At 42.6% G+C, this 15,685-nt stretch overlaps 2 protein-coding genes across 4 annotated transcripts; one reads left to right on the top strand and one right to left on the bottom strand.

Annotated features, from left to right (window-relative positions):
- The first annotated feature begins 1,771 nt into the window (after positions 1-1,771).
- Positions 1,772-6,308, top strand: LOC148847094 (uncharacterized). 2 transcript variants are annotated; one of them, XM_088952292.1, is made up of 7 exons: positions 1,772-2,437; positions 3,925-3,963; positions 4,142-4,212; positions 4,519-4,583; positions 4,975-5,064; positions 5,151-5,243; positions 5,676-6,308. In XM_088952292.1, exons 1-7 carry the CDS (start codon positions 2,022-2,024, stop codon positions 6,114-6,116), a joined length of 1,215 nt encoding a protein of 404 aa, XP_088808418.1. In that variant the 5' UTR covers positions 1,772-2,021; the 3' UTR covers positions 6,117-6,308. The 2 variants fall into 2 exon arrangements, with proteins under 2 accessions (XP_088808418.1, XP_088808419.1); XM_088952293.1 differs by lacking the exons at positions 4,975-5,064; positions 5,151-5,243.
- A 4,852-nt stretch (positions 6,309-11,160) lies between these two features.
- LOC148847093 (uncharacterized) lies at positions 11,161-13,635 on the bottom strand. 2 transcript variants are annotated; one of them, XM_088952290.1, is made up of 3 exons: positions 13,090-13,635; positions 12,689-12,938; positions 11,161-12,296 (listed from the first exon to the last, which is right to left on the bottom strand). In XM_088952290.1, the coding sequence occupies exon 3, from the start codon at positions 12,272-12,274 to the stop codon at positions 11,381-11,383; it is 894 nt and encodes a 297-aa protein (XP_088808416.1). In that variant the 5' UTR covers positions 12,275-12,296; positions 12,689-12,938; positions 13,090-13,635; the 3' UTR covers positions 11,161-11,380. The 2 variants fall into 2 exon arrangements, with proteins under 2 accessions (XP_088808416.1, XP_088808415.1); XM_088952289.1 differs by lacking the exon at positions 13,090-13,635 and having other exon boundaries at positions 12,689-13,053.
- Between the last annotated feature and the right edge of the window lie 2,050 nt (positions 13,636-15,685).

Below are 15,685 nucleotides of genomic sequence, written 5' to 3'. Positions count from 1 at the left end.
AATGGGGAGTTTTCCCTTACTTTTATATTCGAATGTACTTTTTACAGAAAAAAAATAATAAAGTTGATTGAATTTGCAAAATGGGATACATTTTGAAACATATTACGAAAACAAAAAATAAATCGTTTTTAACAAAATTACCCCTTCTTAAAATAAAATAGGCAAGTGAAATGGTCTTCCTCCTCCCGGACACCGAACTCGAGCATCTCTCTCCTTTTCCATGTTCTGTTCATCGTCTACCAACGACTAGTGAGACTTAGCATGGAATGTAGCATCAGGTTCTTTCCGGAATTTACAGTTTTATTTCAAATTAAAAGAGGGTTGACTTTTGTCCTTGTTTCTTTATGCTCTCTTTCGTCCTCAATTTTGACTTTTAAGAATGGAGATGGACTTAAAAGTTTAGGTTCCATGAAAATACAGGGCTCCTAGGTTCAGTTGCCCTGTAAAATCCGTTCCTACGAGACGTACCGCAGCCTATTTCTATCAACAGAGAAGGGAAGTAGGTAAAACGATCAAATGAGCTAGAGATGCTGGGTAACCCACTTGAGCTCCCCCAAGGGACTCGGGACTCGGGACTCGAAATTCAAATGAAGCAGCTATTATGTGTCATGATTTTGTGCTTTGCGTAGATCAGAACGGAGCATTTTAACAACTGGGAAGAGGCTTTGGATGGGAATAACAGATTACAGAGGGTTGGCACTCGCACACAGGCTTACCACTTGAGAGTTGAGTGCTCATCCATCAGTTGTCTGCACTAGCTTTGATCGTTGCTTTAGGTACGCTTCGTTTTAATCCTTCAATCCCTTATTTTAGAGTTTAATCAGTTTTTAATGATTAAATAAAGTTTTAATGGGTTCAATGGGATGAAACGGAAGGAAGGATGTTCACTTCAAATAGTTCAATGATTATACAGTTTGGATCAAAGATCCATAAATCAAAATCAACTATAGGACCAAGTAATAATTAAACAAAAAATGTGACCAGTTTATGATCTTTAGTAGGGGAGGAGCAAATTTTTTTTTTTTTTTTTTTTTTTCTAGAGGGGCTAGAACCAAATTAAATGGAGGGGGAAGGGAAAATAAACCTGGATGGAACTTTGGAGTTTGGAGGGCTAATTATTAGGTGGGGGTGGGGGGAGAGGGGAAATTTACATGGAGATTTTGCCTATAATTTTCTATTATTTCACGATGCACGGGTCCCAACTAGTTAATATCTATGTTTAATAAATTTCTATAATTTACTATTTTCAATTTGTGTTAGAAAGACAACAATGCACAACCACTCCACACTTCAATTACAAGGCTCTTTAGTTCCATTGTAGTTACTAGAATTTATCAATTTATAAATATTAACAATAACTATATTGACTTACTATGAATAAGAATGATTATGCAAATCTTCAATTCCCTCTACACAGCGACGATTATAAATAAATTAATAAATATAAATAAATAATCCGATGTTTTAGTCAGGTCAATTGATATCAACCAAACACGTCTTCAAGAAAATAAGTACACACACGATTTAAATTTTAAACGATTCCAATCCAAGAGTTTTATTTCCATCAAAAACATAAATAAGAAAAAATCCAAAAGGGTTTTTTTTTTTTTTTTTTTTTACATTTTAGTATTATTATAGTATGGATGGACTTGTACCACCACCAGGTCCACCACCTAAGCCGAGCTGTTTAAGTAAATGGCTGCACTTCTCGGTCTCTCTGGGCCTGGGCCCCTCTTTCTATTAAAGTCCAAACTAACCATGGTTAATTTCTAACCCATTTCGTAGTCGCTAACTAAAACGTTACGTTCGCATTTGCATTCCATCATTTCCGACTTTTCCCACTCTTCCAGTCTTCCTTCTCCGTTGTCCCTTGCCTTCTTTCTATTATATATCCGTCTGCTATGTAAAGCATAAAAGTATAAGCAAAACACCACACGAAAGCTAGCGGGCTGAGGAGTGAGTGAGGACCTTCCTCTCTCGCTCGCTCTCTCGCTCTTCCTGTCTCTCTCGTATCGATTGCCATGGAAGGGGTTCAGATGGAGGAGCTGACCTCTGGGGCCAGCGGGCGCTTAATACCTGTCTTCAGGGATCTTCGAAGAATTGTGCTTTCGTGGCGCTCCCTCAGGCGTTTCTTCATCTTCATTCAGTCTTTCTTTCTCTGGTTTCTTCTGCTTTTGCCTCGGAATCGCTTTTCTTCGTCGTCCTCGCCTTCTTCTTCTTCTTCTTCTTCTTCTCCCTCCAAGTCGTCGAGGCGGGTATTGGTTTTCAGGAGAGATGTAGAGGACGCTTTGAGGCGGAGAGCGTTGGCTGAAGGACTGGAAATGTTTTCTGAGGCCGAAGATGAAAATGTTTGCCGTTGGAGTACTTCTATGTTCTTTGGAACGAGCTGGAACGCTTTGTTCTCAAGGTCGTGGTTTCCTGTCTCCGGGGAAATGAAGTAAGGTTTCGAAGTTCCATTCAACTGATTTTCCATTTCTCTTCATTTTCCGTTTTTTGCTTTCCATTCAACAGGTTGGTTAATTGCGTTTTTCTGTTAAATACTGTTAAGTAATTTGCTCCGATTTCGATCATGGGCTGAATGAATTCTTTAATTTAGACTGATGGCTGTTGCATTTTTAAGCATTCTACGTTTACTTTGTTTTCTGTTGGGCTTGTTTCTTTGCATCGTTAGAACGATCTAAGGCCTTCTTTTAGAGGGGGATGGAGGATGTTAGTTATAGTTTTGGTTGATTTGTCCAGTTTGTCATTTTCTGGTTGCTGAACTGATTTACTCTTCTTTTGGCACGCCATGGCATTGGCGTCCTTTGGCTCTGTTGTTCTCTATCTTGTTGAATTAGTATCTCACTATCTTGTTTATGGATGGAATTGTTTCTCAATTCTTTATTGCTTCAAAGTGGAGAAGTATCGATTTTTAAAAGTTTGTTGTGGATTTTTGTATAGGGCTGGAATAGTTTTTTGTTCTCAGCTGTTTTAGCAGCCTGTATATGCCTTTTGGGGTACCTCGCCCCTTTTCAGTAATACAATTCTCATACCATTTATCAAAAAATAAATAAAGTAGACCCTGCAATTTTGCTGCTTTAAGACGCAGTTATGACCTTAAATGCTCATTAAGTTTTGAGATAAAAATTTAGGGAAATTCGGACGTTGCTACTTTAAGAGGCAGTCATGACCTGAAATGCTTATTAAGTTCTGATATAAAAATTCAGGACAAGTCGATATTTTAGTCTGCACCAGCCTTGCTTTACAATTTTCTAATAATATTAGATGCTCATTCGCATCTCTCTTCTGCATGCTAATCTTTTGTGCGTGTGTGTGTGTCTGTGTGTTTTTGTCATGTTTATATTTTCCTTGAAAAGCGTTGCCATGCCATCCATGACAAGGATTCTCCAACAACATACATATCAATGCGGATGGATCTATTTCTTTCCCAAATCACAATACAAGTACCTAGAAAGTATCTGAGTGCAGTAGCATCTATACAAGTTTATTTTCTTTGAACTCCTTGCAGATATTATCTAGCGTTAACCATCTCAAATACTAACAATAAATAAGTGGGAGATGGGAAGGTGGTTCTCCTAGCTCTTCGTTGTAATTTTTCAGTTCTATATAACCATTTGGTGCTGTTTCTGTAAATGGATTCAAAGTGATTCATTGTCTTCAATCTCTCTTTTTTCTGTATATATCAAATTGTTCCTGTCTTGATTATTTCAGTTCTTTTCCCCAAATAGTAGATAATTTTTTCATTAACTTGTGCTCCATCTTAGTACACCCTCTACTTTCCAAATGCTATTGTAGTGGAGCAGGATTTACATCAGGAATAAAGGGCTTCGATCACTGCTTGGTTCTACAATATTCCATTAACTTTTGCATTCATTTTTTTATTCTACATGGCATGTTGTTAAGTACGTTCCTCTGTATTTTCAGGGGTATTATGATCATTATACATGGTCTCAATGAGCACAGGTTAGTACTATAACTATATTTCTAATTGCCATTGCCACTGTTGATTTCTCTTATCCATTTTCTACTGTCTATGCTTTTGAACATACAAATTTGACTTTTCTAGGATGGATAGGTCAACAGATTTTTATTTTACATGTTGCAAACAGCATTTTGATTTACTTTTAGTGGTTATACACAGTGGAAGATATGCTCATTTTGCAAAGCAACTTACTTCATGCAACTTTGGGGTCTATGCAATGGATTGGATAGGTGAGTGCTGAATTTTGTTTCAGCACTTCTATTATTATTTGTATGGAGTCACAAGATAGAAAACCAATTTATTTGGTTGCCTCATTCCATCTTGTAACTCTTGTAAATACTATTTAATGCTATAGCATAGTATCTTATTCATATATGAGTAACCAGAATGGAAAAAGCACATTCGTATATTATCATAATTATGCATGCTTGACATTGATGATTCTTTTTCATTGATTTACTTCTTACTGGCCATTTGAGTTTGCAAGGTTGTATTATGAAATGATCACTTGTTTTCCTTTTTGTAATTTTCTTTAGGCCATGGTGGAAGCGATGGGTTGCATGGATATGTACCTTCACTTGATCATGTTGTTGCAGATACTGTAAGTGCTAAAATGTTTCTTCCTTTATGGTGTTAGCATAAATAGTGTCAAAGAGACCACTAAGTTTTGTTGAGGCGAATCTCATATCTATATGCAACTTGCAACCGCATTGATATTTACTTGAGAAGGGCTAGATTTTTGCTTGTCAGACTCTTTCTCGGTGAGAAGGTGTTATTGCCTGGTGCAATGGTAAAATCTCAGGATAACAAGTGTGAGAAAATGTATTTAAGTCTGAGAACAGACACCTTGTACCAAAAAGAATGCCAGAGGTTAGGGGCATATCCAATCTATCCTTCCCAGGACTCTGGATGGTTGGGACTGTTATTTGGTAATGCCTTAATGGCCTTTTCTTTCTTCGCTTCTGAAGAAACACGTACATTTCATTTGATAGGGTGCTTTTTTGGAGAAAATTAGATTGGACAATCCTGGAATACCATGCTTTCTTTTTGGTCATTCAACTGGTGGAGCTGTTGTTTTGAAGGTAAATTCAGAAGCCTGACATAGTGGTCCAATTTTAGTGGGATTCAGGAAATAAACTTTCTAATTGTTGCACATCACATGTTATAGGCGGCTTCATATCCTCGCATTGAGAGCATGCTAGAGGGAATTGTACTGACTTCACCAGCATTACGCGTTAAGCCAGCACATCCAATTGTTGGAGTAATTCTCTTTTCATCACATTGATTACATAACGAATGATAGTTATGGTTGTGTTGAAAGGTTATATATATATATGTCAAAGTTGGACTGCTTTTTCCAACTTCAACACAACATTCTTTTGGTGGGTGCCGGGAAGGAACAAACAGTTGTATGGTGATTAATTGGAGGCATCTTCCATGAGAAAACCTTCGCTGTTGGCTGTCCATATTTGACAAGCTCTGCTGTCTACAAGGCTTTCTCTACGTGAAATGTTAGTCTATACAATCATGCTTACATCATTGTTATTGTTACATGAAGTTCATATAGTCTAACTTGTCAGGCAGTACAGCAGATGCTGTTGACAACAGAGCCAAATTTTTTTCCATCTTCCATTACATCGCTGGCATTAAGTTTATTTTCTGTTCATGACCGGTTTGTTATGTCCTTATGTAGGTCGCTGCTCCTTTACTTTCTCTTGTGGCTCCCAAGTTACAATTCAAAGGTGCCAACAAGAGAGGCATTCCAGTTTCAAGGGACCCTGCTGCTATGGTAGCAAAGTACACAGATCCACTAGTCTATACCGGACCCATTAGAGTACGAACAGGGCATGAAATCCTACGCATCTCCTCTTACCTGTTGCGAAATATGAAGTCCATCACTGTTCCATTCCTGGTTCTCCATGGAACTGCTGATAGGGTAACTGATCCTCTTGCCTCACAGGACCTGTATAACAATGCAGCATCAGAGTTCAAGGACATAAAGCTCTATGATGGTTTCCTACATGACCTTCTCTTTGAGCCAGAGCGTGAAGAGATTGCAGGAGACATCATCAACTGGATGGAAAAGAGGCTACAGGCACAACCAAATCTGATAAAGGATGATTCTGGTGAATAGAAAGCATCATAAGATGGCATCATTGTTTTCTCATTGCTTGGAGTGATCATTGTACTGAAAGTCGAGTCAAATTCGTCTGACCTTTAGCGGCCAACATATTGGATGGGGATGTAGGGATTGAGTCTTGTATACTAAATAATATATTTGGAATAGAAATTGAAGTAGAGTAAGGTTCCATTTGGTTTGCGGGAATAGGGGTTTGCAATCAGAATCAGAATGGTTCAATTGTTTGGTTGGGCAGAATTAGAATTCCATTACCATTCCTGGTGGAATGGCACTCTCCTATTTGAGATAATGGCCATTCCCTCCCCCTCTCCTGAGAATGAGAATCCATTCTGATGTAACTGTATTCGGCCACGTACCAATGTTTTGTAATGTGAAATTTTTTGGCTAAGTACCTCGTTATTTGACCCGGTGGTGGCGTGCCTTAGTGATGAGCTACTTGGTGGTGAACTGCCTACTGGCGAACTGCTCGGTGGAAAATTATCTGGGGGCGAACTGCCTGGTGGCAAATTGCCCGGTGGCAAACTGCCCGGTGGTAAACTGCCCGGTGACAAGCTGCTCGGTGGCGAACTGCTTGATGGTGAATTGCCTGGTGGCGAACTGCCTGGTAGCGAACTGCCTACTAGGCGGCCGGTGACTTAGAGAATGCTGGAACTCCTTGGTGCGGCGCAATCCGACTACCCTCAGCATGAGGTGGTCTTCTTTCCTTTGTAGGCAGCGGGAGCTGAGGGACCTGCGAGAACTTCATTTTTTCCTCCTCTTTGTAGGTGGCGGGAGATGAGGGACCTGTGAGAATTCCATCTTTTCCTCCTCTTTGTAGGTGGCGGAAGTTGAGGGACCTCCGAGAACTTCATCTTTTCTTCCTCTTCATAGGCGGCGGGAGCTGAAGGACCTGCGAGAACTGAATCAGAGGTCCCGGGGGTATTTGCCCGGTGGGGGCTCTCCGACGCTTAACTTAGCAATTTTATTATAGAGAGCTTTGAAGATAATATGAGAGAGCTAGAGAGCAGGGTTACTTCCCTTTTTTCATTCCCCTCCCCTTTGGGGGGTGAGGTCTTTATATACCGGAGTCCTTGCGGGTTAGGTGGGTGAAAAGCCTTCAAACGTTAAGACTCGTCGCATCCTATCAGAATCGAGGTACGGTGGTGAACTCCTCGAGGTCGTCAGGCTGGCGCTTGTGTCAGGCGGCCAGGTCGGCGCCTTGGCCGGGTTGTTAGGGGTGCCTGCATCAGTCAGCGGGTCAGTGTCTAGGCCAGGTCGTCAGGTCGGCGCCTGTGTCAGTCGGCGGGTCAGTGTCTAGACTAGGTCGTCAAGCTGGCGCCTGTGTCAGTCGGCAGGTCAGTGTCTAGACTAGGTCGTCAAGCTGGCGCCTGTGTCAGTCGGCGGGTCAATGTCTAGGCCAGGTCGTCAGATCGGCGGGCGCCTTATGGGTGGCTTGGCCGGATCATGTGCTAGGCTGGTCCAGGTCGGTCAGGCCACGCAGGCCGCACGCAGCTCGCGTAGGCCGTCCATAGTTCGCGCAGGACATGCGCAGGTCGCGTGTGCGGCGTGCAGGTCGTGCAGGCGCGCGTCAGGCCGTGCTCAGGTAGCGTTAGGCCGGCCAGACTGGTGCCCGGGTGGGTCACCAACTTCGTAAGTTTATTGGCTGGGTGTTTTCCTAGTTGTCACAAGGTGCCACGTGTCACAATTTCACTAGAGGACCAAATCTACCCTCATCAATAGCCCCCCACTCCCGAGCTGTTAGTAACTCAGCGAAGGGAGCAGATTTCTTTTGGCCCGTAAGTCGATGAGCTAGTAAGTGCTGATCCAATTACTAGTGTGGCCCGTAGGCTTTGGGAGCGACTCGTAGTCTACTCTTCTTTGACTTTTGCCCGTGTCGGAGAGGCGACCGGGTCTTTAGTAGTAATGTGGCCCGTAGGCTTTGGGAGTGACCAGTGGTCTACTCTTTTCTAACTTTGCCCGTGCCGGAGAGGCGACCGGGTCTTAAGTAGTAATGTGGCCCGTAGGCTTTGGGAGTGACCAGTGGTCTACTCTTTTCTAAATTTGCCCGTGCCAGAGAGGTGACCGGGTCTTAAGTAGTAATGTGGCCCGTAGGCTTGGCCTGCATCAACTCCGTAATGTCGGTCACCTACTCCTACAAGAAGCTACTAGGGGCTCGACCTTCGGGGGCAGCACTATTAACTTTAGGTTGCCAGCTCACACGGGAGCCTTGGAAGGCTCGACCAGTAAAGGTGCCTATGTAGACCTTCGGGGGCAGCACTATTAACTTTAGGTTGCCAGCTCACACGGGAGCCTTGGAAGGCTCGACCAGTAAGGGTGCCTATGTAGTCAGTTGGCCGCCAACTCCCGCGAAAGCCACGAAGAGCTCATCTTTGTAGGGGGGACCTTGCGGAAAGGACTGATGTGGCATTATCTGAATTGAAAATAAGGTTGGTAGAGCTACTTAGTCCGTTAGCTCCCTGCATAGTCTCTGAGTTCATAAAAAATGTAAACTATAAATCGATAGCTTCAATTTCTAAAAAGTGAGGACTTAGTTTTGGCAAGATGAGAACTTAGCTTTTTGTAGCGTGTTCCCATAGACAACGCCAATTGATGTAACTGTTTTCGGCCACGTACCAATGTTTTGTGATGTAAAATTTTTTGGCTAAGTACCTCGTTATTTGACCCGATGGTGGCGTGCCTTAGTGATGAGCTACTTGGTGGTGAACTGCCTACTGGCGAACTGCTCGGTGGAGAACTGCCTGGGGGCAAACTGCCCGGTGGTGAACTATCTGGTGGCGAACTGCTCGGTGGCGAGCTGCTCGGTGGCGAACTGCTTGGCGGCGAATTGCTTGGTGGTGAACTGCCTGGTGGCGAACTGCTTGGTGGTGAATTGCCTGGTGGCGAACTGCCTACTAGGTGGCCGGTGACTTAGAGAATGCTGGAGCTCCCTGGTGCGGTGCAATCCGATTGCCCTCAGCATGAGGTGGTCTTCTTTCCTTTGTAGGCAGCGGGAGCTGAGGGACCTGCGAGAACTTCATTTTTTCCTCCTCTTTGTAGGTGGCGGGAGCTGAGGGACCTGTGAGAACTCCATCTTTTCCTCCTCTTTGTAGGTGGCGGGAGTTGAGGGACCTTCGAGAACTTCATCTTTTCCTCCTCTTCGTAGGCGGGGGGAGCTGAAGGACCTGCGAGAACTGAATCAGAGGTCCCGGGGGTATTTTCCCGGTGGGGGCTCTCCGACACTTAAATTAGCACTCTTATTGTAGAGAGCTTTGAAGATAATATGAGAGAGCTAGAGAGCAGGTTTACTTCCCTTTTTTCATCCCCCTCCCCTTTGGGGGGTGAGGTCTTTATATATCGGAGTCCTCGCGGGTTAGGTGGGTGAAAAGCCTCCAAACGGTAAGACTCGTCGCATCCTGTCAGAATCGGGGTACGGTGGTGAACTCCTCGAGGTCGTCAGGCTGGCGCTTGTGTCAGGCGGCCAGGTCGGCGCCTGGGCCGGGTTGTCAGGGGGGCGCCTGCGTCAGTTGGCAGTTCAGTGTCTAGGCCAGGTCGCCAGGTCGGTGCCTATGTCAGTCGGCGGGTCAGTGTTTAGACCAGGTCGTCAAGCTGGCACCTGTGTCAGTCGGCGGGTCAATGTCTAGGCCAGGTTTGTCGGTGGGTGCCTTATGGGTGGCTTGGCTGGATCATGCGCTAGGCTGGTCCAGGTCGGCCAGCTCACGCAGGCCGCACGCCACACGCAGCTCGCGCAAGCCGTGCGCTAGGCCGCACGCGCGTCGCGCAAGTCACGCGTGCCGCGCACGCGTGCTGCGCAGGTCGCGCCAGGCCGGCCAGACCGGTGCCCGGGTGGGTCACCAACTTCGTAAGTTTGTTGGCTGGGTGTTTTCCTAGTTGTCACGAGATGCCACGTGTCACAATTTCACTAAAGGGCCAAATTTGCCCTCATCACATTCCAACCAAACAGATGAGGGGAATAGACCATTCCGATTCTGATTCGGATTGTAAATTAAATGGACCCTTAAAGACTTTTTCCAACTATTATGTTTTTGTTCTTTGTTGTCCATGAGGAAGTTTTAGTCGAGTGCTCATTATAGTAAAGAGCTAGAAGATGAGAAAAGATCTACAATTTTTCTTCCTTCTCGTTGCATGAAAAATTACTGTTTAGTGAAAAAGAAAATCATGTGAGGCAAAATTACTATCAAGCACATGCTTTGGCGAAAATGGTTTTCCCTTGGTTTTTAGACCTGGTTGTTCTGAAAAAGATGTCGCCGTTTAGTACACGGCCATCATGTGACAACCGCCTTAGGAAATATGCTGGACTAAGCATTTGTATCTTATTGTTTTGCTGTTAAAAGTTAAAACACTGCTTTCAGCCCACCATCACTTTTATGGGATTTGTCAATTTAGTGGTGGACGTCATGGCATTCCCAACAAATATCAACCATAGTAGTAGTTATTCAAAGCTCATCTGAGGTTCATACCCACTGAGCACTGAGTACTGACCACTAATTTAACTCAAGAGAGAGAGAGAGATTGTTCTGGTACGTCTTGACCAGATAGTTCAAACAAATTTGGATTTTGGAGCTACCCAGTGACTGCCAAGACCATTGGGTCATGGCAAATGCTTCAGACAAAATTATGCGCATGTAAATCAAACGATTGAATTGTTTGAAGGTATCACTACCACCCGCTATAACAGCTTGTGTAGGTCTTCAGATTGAATCCGGGATTTGATTTCGTCCTCACAAAAATGTACGGACCATCCTAACACTACTTCACACACCAAGTACACACCCTAACAAAAAAGATAAGGTATGACAAGACAAGCTACCTTATGGGCAGCCATATTAGCTGTTTTAGTAAATATAATATGAACTGAAACAGAATTGAGATGAATCTTCAATTCTGCCAACAGTAATTTGCTAATATTCAATAGTGCATCACCTTCTATAATCAGAACGTAAACAGAGAGCTCCAAGTTCTACATGATAAACTCAAGAAATGCTTCTGCACGGGACGATACTAATTGGACATCACTAAAATCTCATCTCAATGCTATGAAAATCAAAATTAACATGAAAAATAGATTGTTTCAAGTAAAATAGATCATGCTACAAATGCAAATGGTAATCTCTAGATGGATTCTTTGTAGAGAAAATATTAAAAGCAAATATACCATACTTTACACTTGATTAAAGGATAGAAGACAAAATGCGCCATTATTTCCAACTGCATGACTTTATTTTCAGGTTGCTCAAGTATCTTTAGAGGGAGCGGTGACATCAATCCTCTGAAACTACACCAGCATCTTGTGTATTGTTTGAAGGTCCTCTCACATCCAATGTGCTAAATTCATGTTTAGATAGTACATTATGATTTTCTCCTTCAGCAGTGGGGTGACTTTCTCTGCCTTCTGCAGTGCTATTACTTAGAGTTTCCATCTCATCATTTTTGCTGGTTGTTTGAGATCTAAATGCCTCTCTTTCCACAACCATATTTTCTGTTGGCATCTCTATGTTATTTTCTTCATTGCCAAACCCCTCAGCTATTGGACTTGGGCTTTCATTGGCATTTCGGAGCTCATGGCCATTTTCTGGAACCCCATTTTCATCATGAAATCCATTGATCCCATGTGGTGCAACTTCCTCTGCACTCTCTTTAGAGTCCCCATCATCATCATTTTCCTTGCCCGAACCCACTCCTTCATCTCCATCTCTTACTTGAGTATCACTTACATTATCTTCAATGTCCTGTGGATCCTTATATTGTACTTCTGGGTTCTCTTGATCGCCTTTCTTGTCATGATTAGTGATGCTTTCTTGTGAACCTTCATTTCTTTTGTGGGGAGACGACTCTTCATCGTTCTCATCCAACTCATCATCTCCACCCCCACCATCTTTCTTTTCATCTTCTCCAGTGGGATTTCCATCACCAGAATCTATCTGAACTCCATCACTACTAGGCCCAGAATTCCCTTTACGCCCCAAAATTATCCTTTTATGATCACTGCTGAGGTTCTCTTTTACACTTCCATCATACTCTTCCCTCTTGTCTTGCGAGTATATTATCTGATAGAGCAACCAAATGCAAACTGCCAAAACCAGGGCAACCTGAAAAGCCTGATTGACCTTGAGCCCTCTGGGTCTTTGGTTCCGGCCACTGTATTGGTAAAACATGACAATTTGTTTCCACTTTCCACTGCTTATCCAACCATTAGAGACAGCATAATTAAAATCGACATATAAAAAAAAAACAGAAAAAAAGAAAAGCAAACGGAAGCCAAAGAAAAGGCCAAGTCAATCTGGTTAGAGAAAATTCAGTGTTATTGACACAGAACCATAATCTAGCACAACAATTAAATATAGGAAATGCCAGAGAAATATCAAATAAGTTGATCAGTTCTTGATTTGAGGTTTCCTTTGAGAGGCTTAAACATGTATATCACAACAGAATTTACAAACTGCCTAAATTAGGAAATGTAAGTACAACCACTCTGAGTCAAGATCAGCGAGATATATATAGTCTATAAGCCGATCAACAAGATTAAACAATTAAGAAATATGAAATAGACAGAATAAGAAATCGACTACCTTTTCTAATGGCTGCAAAGGGAGAGAGACCAGTGAGCCAAGTTTATCAGGACAGGAGAAACTGAGAAAGGAATAACGAGTTCGATGCGGGTACAGAGATATCTCACGAAGAGAAAAGAATATCAGTCGCCGCCTGCATTAATTGTTCGATGAATTACAAACTACGAACCTTGTGAAACCAGTCATCGCCTTTCTTTTTTGTCGTCGTCTCGACGAAGAGCCATGGGAACGGTTTTGAAGTGGATGTGTGCTGAGAAAAACAAAACCACCAAAGCAACGGTTAATCTTACTGTTTCATTCCAAAGATACCCCTGCATTAATTGCTCGATAAAATGCTTTCCGTACTTCAACCGTCCACTTTGGTTAGGGAAATTTTGGGAATCACAACTATTTTATAATACCTATCAGTCTTCTCCATGGATCGTCTCTATATGCCTAACTGTTTTTGACTTTTTTCTTGGTTGAGTCTGAGCTCCTCAAAACGCGAGCGACAATTTCCAGGAATGTGCGATTGTGCGTCGTCACTGAGTTTGAGCTGAGTGGGAGATGTACGACACCGATGAACAAGTGATAAACACGCCTCGGACACTGTGTTCGTGGAATGGAACGAGCTCTCTTCAATTTCTTTCAGATTTCAATCTCTATTAATTAATTGCCGAATGAACCATTGAACTGTCTACGATTGGCGTGGACAAAAACATTTTCTCTATTTTATGATCGTAAAGCTTGCTGAAATTTTATGTTCATGTGCTCTGGGAGTGGGAGCAACTTGGAAATAAAATAAGATCTCATCAAAGTCAAAACTTGTGAGGATCGAGAACCAACGAAAGCCAAGGAGTGAAGTAGATTAACATATCTGGAATTTGATCCTCTCCTCGATGATTCAGACTCAAATTTGCAAAAAAACCACCACTCCCCTTATCAACTGATAGTGTCTGGAAATGATTCAAATCATAAACAAGAGTTCTGAGATACAAGATTCAAATACCCAGAAACTAAGACCTTTCACCACTCCATCTAGCTATAATTAAGGTGGGTACTTGAGCTAAGCAAAGTTTGATGCCTATCCAAGCGGTAAGGGGCGTGCATTCACATCTAGATAATTAACCCATTGCAGATTGCTCTCCAGAATTCAACACAACAGCCCAGTGTACTAAGGCCCATGATCTATACAACAGCCCAGTGTCCAATCCCCAGTCGAGGTACAAGCTAAAACGTCTTAGCAAACGGAAAGACGGGAAACGGGCTAGGCCCTTAGTAGTAGTGAACTTGGATGAGCCTCAGTAGGTTTAGGTTTGACCCATTTTTAATAGGATAAAATACTAAATTAAAGAACCGGCCCACCTCGTCGTTACCCAGATTTTGCACGAGAAGGACGTCTAATTTCAACTGCCCGTTTGGGAGGAGTCTGGAACCCGGCATCTGACATTCCGAGCGGAAACCTCTAAAACTGTGTTTTGTGAAAATCCAGAAAATCAATATGAGCATTCCAAACACCAGAATTGTGACTATAACATGAAATTACTCTGAACAATTTATCCGAAACATGTGTGCTCATGTTGCTGCATAAAATGAACAGTGATAATATTACCGTAACATTGGTTAATGGTGCAGTGTTGATTTTTGAAGGTTCGTCAACAGCCCCAAAATATTTGTAATTTTCCCAAAAATAAAACAACAACTTCCATGGAACTAGTACCGTTTACTCACAGTAAATGCTACATGTTCGTTTAATGGAGAACCAATTTTCTGGTGGTAAACAACCTTGATTTTGCTGAATGGGTCTAAGATGTTAGTATTCGCAGATCCTATGTTTGATTTAATAGAAAAGAAGAGAGACAGAAAATTCAGGCTTATTATTTTCTATATCAAATTACTTGTGAGTTGTGACCTCTTCCAACCTCAAAGATAACCACTCAAAGAAAACGTATGTCAAGAATGAGGAATAAAGCAAGATTTGATTTAGGTCATTGACACAAACCATGCATATACATCCAACCTCTTGAAAAGCAATTCAAGCTTTTAGATGAATTCAAATCTGCTCAAACACACCAAATTCACAGTATATCCTGTCTGCATATTGAGAATATCTTCCACATTTATATTTATTATTTATAAAGAGATATTTTCAATATACGGTGGGATGTGACTTACTAAGGTCAGAAGCATTTTTGTAAGAAACCGATCTCATCACCACGACCCCATTTCAGTATTGTCACACGTTATCAAACGCCACCTAATCGTAAATTCATAATATAGGTGAATTCAATTGACAGGACAAATCACGTGGACACACATTGATGCCAGATGGCACTCAGGCAGGCTGACAGCTAAGAAGTTTGCATGCTAAGGTAAGGGATAGTTTGAGGTGGATGAAAGAAACCTAGAGATATAAATCCAAATTTTACGTAGTGTAGTTAGGTTAAAGGTTTAGGTGGTTAACTAAGTTTTGTTTGGACACATGGAAAGAGAAAGTGACATGAAAACAACACTACATACAGGTTGCTTGGAGTACGTATGTGTAGGCCTGTTCATGGGCCAGGCCGGGCCGGGCTTTTACTTTTCATGATGGAAATTTGTTAGGCCCGAGCCCAAGCCTGGCCCGACCGATGGACCTACAACTTGGGTCCGAGTCCGGCCTTGATAAAAAGTTTGAAGCCCAAGCTCGAGCTCGAAGCCGAATTCACAGTGGCTGTAAACTGCAATTTCAACAGTGATCAGTTCGCGTCTGAGAGAGAGAGAGAGAGAGAGAGAGAGAGAATTCATTGTCACCGCCTCGCTGGTGACTATAAGCTGAGTTTGCGGTGTTTGAGATTTGTAAGCTGTGATTTCAACAGTGAATAGTTTGCGTCTGGGAAAGAGAGAGAGAGAGAGAGAGGTGAATGTTCGCCGCCTCGCCGATTGTGTGGTTGCCTAAGAGTGAGGACTGAGGAGGATGTGAAGACTGAAGAGAAGAGAGGTTCGGCTGGAAAGAAGTGACAGAGGTGAAAGAGAAGA

This window comes from Nelumbo lutea, chromosome 6 (genome assembly GCF_056320005.1).
Source record: "Nelumbo lutea isolate HS-2025 chromosome 6, American lotus-T2T, whole genome shotgun sequence".
Taxonomy (NCBI): Eukaryota; Viridiplantae; Streptophyta; class Magnoliopsida; order Proteales; family Nelumbonaceae; genus Nelumbo; species Nelumbo lutea.
Note: the sequence above shows the minus strand (reverse complement) of the source record. Positions and strands in the feature narration are given on the sequence as shown.